At 49.4% G+C, this 9,063-nt stretch overlaps 1 protein-coding gene across 1 annotated transcript; it reads right to left on the reverse strand.

Annotated features, from left to right (window-relative positions):
* LOC307089597 (uncharacterized protein) lies at positions 1-8,490 on the reverse strand (the record flags this gene model as incomplete). Its single annotated transcript, XM_079755946.1, has 7 exons — positions 8,372-8,490; positions 5,680-5,891; positions 5,229-5,312; positions 4,831-4,923; positions 4,362-4,472; positions 3,768-3,891; positions 1-1,784 (listed from the first exon to the last, which is right to left on the reverse strand). Exons 1-7 carry the CDS (start codon positions 8,394-8,396, stop codon positions 1-3), a joined length of 2,433 nt encoding a protein of 810 aa, XP_079612072.1. The 5' UTR covers positions 8,397-8,490.
* Between the last annotated feature and the right edge of the window lie 573 nt (positions 8,491-9,063).

Here is a 9,063-nt window from a genome sequence, read left to right on the forward strand (position 1 = left end):
TCAGTAACCCTCTCCGGCCCCGCCTCCGTCCTCCTCCTCCTCCTCCTCGTACCGCTTCTTGTGCGACGGCGCCTTGCTGCGGTGCGGCCGCGTCCCGGGGATCCCCGCCGCGTCCCGGACGTGCAGCTCCTCGTGCTTCTTCAGCAGGCCCGGCAAAGAGAACCCCTTCCCGCAGGTGGCGCACGTCCAGGGCTTCTTGAAGAGGTGCGTGCGCTTGTGCGCCTTGAGGTGCGACATCAGCTTGTAGCTCTTGCCGCACTGCTCGCAGCTGAAGGGCCTCTCGTCGTTGTGCAGCCGCACGTGCACCTTGAGGTTGCCGATCTGCGTGAAGGCCTTGTCGCACACGGGGCACGTGTAGGGCTTCTCCCGCGTGTGGATGCGCATGTGGATGCGCAGGCAGTACTTGCTGGAGAACTTCTTGTGGCACACGTGGCACGGCAGCTTGGTCTTGGGCCCGTGGTCCTTCTGGTGGCGCTTCAGGTCCGACAGGTACACGAACGTCTTGCCGCACTGCGCGCACAGGTACTGCCGCTCGCCCACGTGGTAGCCCATGTGGCGCTTCAGCAGGCTGGGCACCAGGAAGCGCTTGCCGCAGCGCTCGCACATGTGCGGCCGGTCGCGCGCGTGCCACCGCCGGTGGTTGGCCAGCTTGAACTCGGTGGGGAAGGCCTTGGCGCACTCGCCGCACGGGAAGCTGCTGCGGCTGGCGTGGCACTCCATGTGGCGCTTGAAGTAGGTGGACTGCGTGAAGCCCTTGTTGCACACGCCGCAGTAGAAGGGCTTGCGCTCGCTGTGCGTCAGCATGTGCTTCTTCAGGCTGGGAACGCGGTGGAAGCAGCGGCCGCAGTGGCCGCAGCTGTAGGGCCGCGCCGCGCTGTGGATGGGCAGGTGCGTGTTGAGGAAGGCCTGCGTGCGGAAGCCCTTGCCGCAGGTGACGCAGGCGAAGGGCTTTTCGCCCGTGTGGATGCGCTGGTGCTCTGTCAGCTTCGACTGGTAGGCGAAGCGCTTGCCGCACATGTCGCAGGCGAAGCGCTCTGCGGGCGACTTGGCGCGCCGGCGCCGGTCTTTCCTGGCGCCCGAGTGCCCGTCGCCGCCGCCGCCGCCGCTAGTCCCGCCCCCGCCGCCGCTGCCGGGGCCCGCCCTGGGGGGGCTTAGGGGCGGCAGGGGGGGCAGCGAGAGGCTGTTGGAGGCCATCTGGGAGACCCACTGGTGCAGCGTGACGCGCTGGATCTGCAGCCGCTGCTGGGCGTCGCCCTCCGCGGCGGAGGGGGCGGTTCTGGAGGGCGTGTGGGACACCCGGAGGGAGGCGGGCGCCTCCGGGGGCGAAGGCTGCTGAGCTGCGACTGTCTCGTGGGCGGCAGTGGCGGGGACTTGAAGCGGCGCCGCGGCCTCCGTGTCTTCTCCGTCGTGGTGGTGTGAGGGCGGAGAGCTGGACGGCGTGGCGCCGCACGTCTCTGCGCCCGCCTCCTCCTGAGTCGTACACGCTTCCTGTGGAGGGAGAGGGACGTGCACGGCAGAGAGGCTCTCCGGGGCACCGCCCCCGCTGCCCGCGGATTCGACGACCGCTTCGATGGGACTCTCAGAGACGGGGGGACCGCCGCTTGAGTCCTCGTCCGACGCAGGCCCGCCGTCCGTCGGGTCGGGGGTCGCCTCTACGTCCACCTCTGGCTCGGTGCCGGCGGGGGCGTCTGGGGCCGGGGGCCCCTCCGGCTGTACGGGCTCCAGGGGGCGCGGGAGGAAGGACAGGGAGGAGAGCACGCAGTCGCCCACCGTGGAGGAGATGGCTGGGGGAGACGGAGCGTGTTGACAAGGAGTCAATGTCCCAGTTCTTTGGAGGGATTATTTTAAATAAGCAAAGACTATGATGCACCATTTGCCATGTCAATCAGGTTAGGCGTTTAAGACAATACGATCAAACAGTGTTCATATTGATATCATTTTTTGGACAATTAATATCTATTGAATGCAGTTTAGTTATATATATATATTTTTTTTTCTAGAATTCTTATTATCAATGGTTATAAACTTAGCACAAAAAGTAAGGAAATCTGTGTTTGGTAGATTATTTCTCCCTCCCTTTAGTTCCCTTTCAAATGGTGTCCCATTTGTAAGAAACATGTATTTGTGGGATGAGCAGCAGCGCTGAGTATGTGGGCTGCGCCCATGAAAAATTTGCCAAATCTTTTCTGCCATTGCAAAACAGGTTATTTTGCCGTTGCTATTGACACTTGTTTTGAGCTTCTGGTACCCCCAGGTGCTGCCAATCAGGTGCCTGATTGGCACCTAATTGGGCAACTTCAAGCTGGTGTTCCGCAAATCAAGTTGTGGCATTATTTGGAGTGAGCCCTAGTACCCTCTCCAAACTGAAGGCCAAGTTCCATATAACGGGGGATGTCAAAGACAGGCCACGAAGTGGGCGTCCCAAGAAGACGACACCCCAAGAAGACGACACCCCAAGAAGACCGTTTCATCACCCTGTCAGCACTTAGGTGCCGTAGGCTGTCTTCTACAGATTTGCAGTCAAGGTTTGCAGGACGATATGGCCGACGGCTCTCTGCCCAGACAATCCGGAACAGACTACACGCAACCAAACTCCGGTCTCATAGGGCTGCCAGGAGTCCTGCCATGACTGCCCTTCACCGTCAGGCCCGTTTGCGCTGGTGTCGGCAACGCCTGCACTGGAACCTGAACATGTGGAGGAACGTTATGTTCAGTGATGAGGCCAGATTCTGCCTACGGCAGTTGGATCATAGGGTCAAAGTGGGGAGAAGACGCGGAGAACGCTATGCTGATGCTGCACCGATAGAATAACATCTTTTGGTGGAGGCATCGTGATGGTGTGGGGTGGCATCTTCCTCACTGGAAAAACGAGGCTTGTCATCATTGGAGGCAATCTCAATGCAGAGAGATATAGAGATGAGATTCTGCAACCAGTGGCAATCCCATATCTCCACAGTCTGGGACCGAACTCTATCCTTCAAGATGACAGCGCTCGCCCCCACAGGGCGGGGTTTATCAGAGACTACCTCCAGAATGTGGGACTGGAGAGGATGGAATGGCCTGCTAGCAGTCCTGACCTCAACCCCATTGAAAACTTGTGGGGTCAGCTTGGGCGTGCTGTTTGTGCCAGAGTGACCAACACAACCACGTTGGCTGACTTGCGACAAATGCTGGTTGAAGAATGGGATGCCATCCCACAGCAGTGTGTGACCAGGCTGGTGACCAGCATGAGGGGGAGGTGCCAGGCTGTTGTGGCTGTGTATGGTTCTTCCACACGCTACTGAGGCTCCTGTTTGTGAAATGAATAAATTGTTTAATTGCCAATATGTCTTGTTTCTTCAAACTTCAATCGTCCAATCCACCAAACACCAAATGACTCAATGGCAGAATAAGCTGTTTGGCATTGGCAGAGAAGATTTGGCTAATTTTTCATGGGCGCAACCCACATACTGAGCTCTGGTGCTCATCCCACAAGTGCATGTTCCTTATAAATGGGGCACCATTTGAAAGGGAACTAAACAGGCTTTCCAACGGCATAAGATTTATTGCCAAAAAACATTGTAACCACAGAGAAATAATCAACAAAACACAAATTTCCTTACTTTTTGTGCTAAGTTTATAAATAATGGGATCCATGTATCATCCTTTCCTGCTGAACCTCACACACCTAAAATCAAAGACAAAACCACAAGCTATATATCATTTTCTTCTCTTTGTGTTTATTTAGGGGTAATTTGGGTGCTTTTCAAAATAAAGGCGCAGTTTACCACTGGTGGTTAGGAAGCCCTTCTGCTTCTGGTGTCGCAGCAGGACCCTCAGGTCTCCGTGGTCGGGGATGAAGTGACTGCACTCCTCCAGGACAGAGGGCTGGGTCGGGATCATGGTGCCCAGCTGAGTTGGAGGAAAGAGGGTTCATTATTATCCATAAACACGGAGCAGAACAAGGACGCCATCCATACAGTAGAAGAACATAAACACATGTTTTACTTCTTCCAGAATAGGATCAGTTTGATGATTTGATTAATACTGTCTGAATAGAAAGAAAATGAAATAGTATTTTTATTTAAAAAAATTCATTCATCTGACGCATTCATCCAAAGTAACTTTAATTATATTTTTGCTTTCGGATACATGTCATTAAGGAGCATTTAAGGGGTAAGTTGCTCATGGATTCCTAGCTAAGATTGCAAACATTTGGCTTTGAACCCAGTTCCTTTTGGGCAGAGAATTGAACACAATAACCCCTAGGCTAAACAGGATAACAAACTAAAACATTAGGGAGCCATTGAACCACATTTGAATGTCCCTGGGCCGACATATGATCGCTGGAACCCTGAGCTACAGGTGGCCAGGAGCCCTACCTTCGAGAGGTTGGGCACAGGCAGCAGCTGCTCCAGTTTGTACACCAGTCCTGCGATAAGAGCCTGCAGCGCCGTGTCGTACTTGGTCCCATACTGGACAGGAAACACCTCCTGCAGACGGACAAATGGTATGACCCATGATGACTCATCGAGGAAGGGACTAAGATCATAGATGTATTCATAAAATGATCATATTTAGTATATAAAAAAATATAATAATACACCCAGAAATTCTAAAGGATAAGAAGTTGCAAATTAAACAGGACTGACTATGACTTTATAATTAGTTACGTTATAATTAGTTACATGCATAATAAAAACCTGAAATTCTACAGGGTTAAACGTTCTTGGTGAAGCAGCTGTGAATATTCAATATGTATCACTCAAACATACGTCAACAGAAACGTGCATGCAGTGTGTGTTTGTCAGTAAGTAAGATGTAATGAGACAATGAGATCAACAACCACACCTGGAAGAAGCGATGTCTCTCAGCGGTGCTTTTGAGCAGAATCTGGACCAGGACCATGAAGTTAGTCTGAGACTTCTCCACGTCGACATCCTTCTGCAAACACGCACCATCATGGGTTAGTTTACCACTAAATCCTCATCTACGTAAGGTACCTCTTTGTGATTACTATCGAGTCATTTAGCATTCATCCGAGGGGGTCTTGCCCCAGGATGCCTGCAGGTAGCCTGTTGACATTGGGTTTCGAACTCTGAACCTTTTGGCTGGGAGACAAACTGCCTCTATACTATCTTGCCCCCTTTCCTTCAAGAACATAGTCTCTTGGATATGACCTCTTAAATTAGATTGGATTAGGTGAGGCGGCTAAAATAGGTATCACTATTATCATCCTGATAACTTACTCCAGCTGGGATCTTCAGTTTGTTGATGAGAGTCTGAATGGCCAAGCAGTCTGGCGTCGCCTCTCTGACCAACTCCAAAATGATCTGCAGAAGAGAGAGAAAAATGCATCAGGGAATATTTTCACAACACCGGTGTTAAAGGAGAAGACCCCATGAAGTCAAAATGTGGCCCCTGGTTAGGGTCATGTAATTGTACCTAATTCCTTGTGCTGAAGATAAGATTGATACAGTCCAAACCAAACAAAAGGAGCTAAACTTTTTTTTATTTGAAAGTTGAATACCAGCAATATACACATTAAATAATATGTACAAAATAAATGTAATAAAAATCAAATAGAAATGTATGAATTTGCTTGATCAATCAACCAATTTTGTGTTTGGACAGGAGACAATAGGAGCTGAAATAAAACCCATCGACCTCCCACACAGGTAGGCCCCCCCATCAGCGTACCCGCGCCCTCAGGCCCAGGATCAGCTGGGCCGTCTGCTTGGCGCTCATGAGCTCCGGGACCGTCTGCGTCACCATGGTGACGAACTCCTCCACCTTGTCGTAGCGCCTGAAGTTCCTCCTCTCGATGACCTGCCAGATGTAGGAGTAGGCCAGCTGCAGCGGGGAGGCCAGCAGGCGCAGAGACGCCAGGGGGAGGGTGGCGGCGGCCGGACCTGGGGTCGGACATTAACCAGAACCGTCAGCGCCGTGTGGCTCAGGAGGTATGCAAAACAATTGTCCGTTTTTTTTGGGGGGGCGGGATAAGCTACTGTTACTGACTTGAGGTCAGTAACATTCGTATTTATTTTTCTTTTACAATTCAATAGTTAAATAAGGATGTTATAATATCAATTCATGCATCAATTCATCTCAACACATAGGTCTGGCCTAAAGGAAAGCTAATTTTATATGTTGACTGCTTCAAATGTCGTGTTGGTCATATTACAACGTAAGGGACTTTATAAAGAAAAATCACGTGCTAAATCGTAATCGCAATATTGGTTGAAATAATCACAATTAGATTGTTTCCCCAAATCTTTCAGCCCTATCAGGAGGTAGAGCGGGTCGGCTGGTATCCGGAAGGTTGCTAGTTCGATCCCTGGCCCCTCCCAGCTGAGTGTCGAGGTGTACCTGAGCGAGACGCCTCACCCGAACTGCTCCCGACGAGCTGGCTGTCGCCTTGCATGGTTGACACTGCTGTCGGTGTGTGAATGTGTGCATGAACGGGTGAACGTTTAGCAATATTGTAAAAGCGCTTTGATTTGCCACTGGCTAGAAAAGCGCTATATAAATACAGTGCATTTACCATGAGGTTGCGTTCCAACACTATTTAGTAGTTAGGCCAACTTTCCTATTGCTCTTTCGCTATACCTTCAAGAAGAGAGGGGAGAAGCAGTGAGTGGACGAGCAGGATGGAAAGGAGCAGTTTGGAAAATGAATTGAACAGCAACAGGTACAAACTCGCCAGAAATGTAATATAGGTGACAGAATATGATGTACATAATTGTTTGACACTGGTCAAAGTGGTTATTCCAGGGAAACCCCATTTAGAAGGGGTTCACCACCAAAGGCCTGTTCATGCATGGCTACCTTAAAGGTCCCATGGCATGACAATCTCACTTTATGAGGTTTTCTAACATAAATATGAGTTCCCCTAGCCTGCCTATGGTCCCCCAGTGGCTAAAACTTGCGCTCGGTGTAAAACGAGCACTAGGTGTTCTGCTCGCCTTTGAAAAAACGGAGGCTCAAGCGCGCTGATTTGGAATGTGGTCCCATATGTCGTCATAAAGGATCTAAACTCCTCCCCTTTCTCTCCCTGGCCCGCCCAGAGAATTTGGCCCGCCAATGAGACACTTCCGTGCGTGCGCCACGTGTGTGTGTGTGTGTGTGTGTGTGTGTGTGTGTGTGTGTGTGTGTGTGTGTGATTACACAGTGTTTGCTGTTGATGTTATGGCGCATGTATTTCCACAACGAGACTGTAGTTGGGGTTATCTCAGCCATGGTTGAGAAGGAATTGGGGGATAGGAGCTTTGGCTTTGACTCCCTGAAGTATGAACTGCGACATGCTGCCTGCCGCCGGTTGCCGCGAGGCACCACCCCGCGAAGCAGCACCGCCCGGCAGCCGGCAGCAGGCAGCGTGCGGTTCAGTCTACTTCAGATTGATGTGGACGTGGAAGAACAAGAGACGTCGGAGAACCCTACACGGTCGTTTGAGATTCATAATATCGTCTGGAGGCTCACACAACTTTTGGCTGTGATAATATATATATTATACGATATAAATATCCATGTATAATATGATATTATTTAGATATAGAGCTCCAGGACTCCCGTGTGTTCTAGAATATTTACAGAAACGGCTAAAGATTCACACCCACTGTAAACAGAGCGCATGGTACCCTGGCTGCAAGCTGCTCAGGGCCACACCCCCACCCTCCTCCCTGACCCGCCCCTCCTCATTTGCATTAAAGCTACAGACACCAAAAAAAAGCGCAATTGGGGGAAGCTCTGTGTGCGACTGGCTCGGAGTGGCTGTAACTCTGCACCACGGCTGAATTTCGGGAACGTCTTTGAATACTGTGTTAGTGGCCCGCTAATACCTATATTATAGCATCCATAAAATAGCATGGCATGGGACCTTTAAGACTGCAGGTCTATCGGATCTGAGGAGATTATTTCATAACAGTGTGGGGTTTTATATAAGTGAATAGATGTTCCACATGTTTGCATCATCCTGTAACTCAGCAGCCACCATGTTATGAACAGGTTGTATGAATTGGAAACATGCTGCAAATACCACGTAGTTTAACGTGGCGTGGATCCCAACTAACGATAAATCAACTAAAATAAAACAAAACACTTTGACATCTTTACACAGTGCAGCGTAATACGGAGTGCGGAAGTACGCAGTCTCCACTTCCGCTCATCCTCAAAAACACAGACGTCCACGGATTATCTCCCCGCACTAGAAATGTGTATCATTCTCAAACCGTTCAAAATGAAATGTTACGAACATAGATCCAAATAAACGTGTTTGAGATTACAGAAGTGGCTGTTGTGAATGAACGATGTGCGGGACTGATCGAGACGTGCTCTTCCAGCACAACGCGTCTCACGCAGATAGCAACATAGCAGCTAGCTTTGCAAAGCCTACCTCGAGTCCTGACTGGTTTATCCATTTATTGCACGTCTTTATAGTTGCAGTGGGATGAATGGGACGATGTAAGCTTACTAAAAAGTACTACATTTTAGCTGAAACACGTTAAAACGCGATAATAACTCCGCAACTGCTGTCAAGCCAGGTAGGTTTACGAAGGCTTATGGGTAGGGGATTTTCAAAATAAGAGCGTGTTTACTTCCGATAGGAGAGAGCCTCAATACATCCATGTACGTCCATGCACGTCCATATACATCCACGACTCGGGCAAAATATAAACATCCCAGTTAATGCAGATTATGGCATTTTAATAAATGTATATATATATAAATGAAAACGCTTCGTAGTTAAAATAAAATCAAATATTGTTCAATAATTGTAATAAAAAGTGAAATTCTTTTAGGATGTGTGTATACTAATGCCAATCATGAATATGTATACGCACAAACTACGCGAGGAGCTCAGCAGAAAATATTATACTTTAATTGATTTGAAAAAAAACAACAGCATATCATTTCTATGAACATGTACAGATGCACAATCTCACAAAGTAACAACGAAAATATGACAAAGATGTCTCTCTAAACAGCAGTTATTTACATGTATGGTACACACGTTGTTACATTATCACATCTTTAATGAATGGATTAAATGTTTTTTTTAATGATTCATCACTTTTTTTGGTTAAA

This window comes from Pollachius pollachius, assembly GCF_949987615.1.
Source record: "Pollachius pollachius genome assembly, chromosome: 18".
NCBI lineage: Eukaryota > Metazoa > Chordata > Actinopteri > Gadiformes > Gadidae > Pollachius > Pollachius pollachius.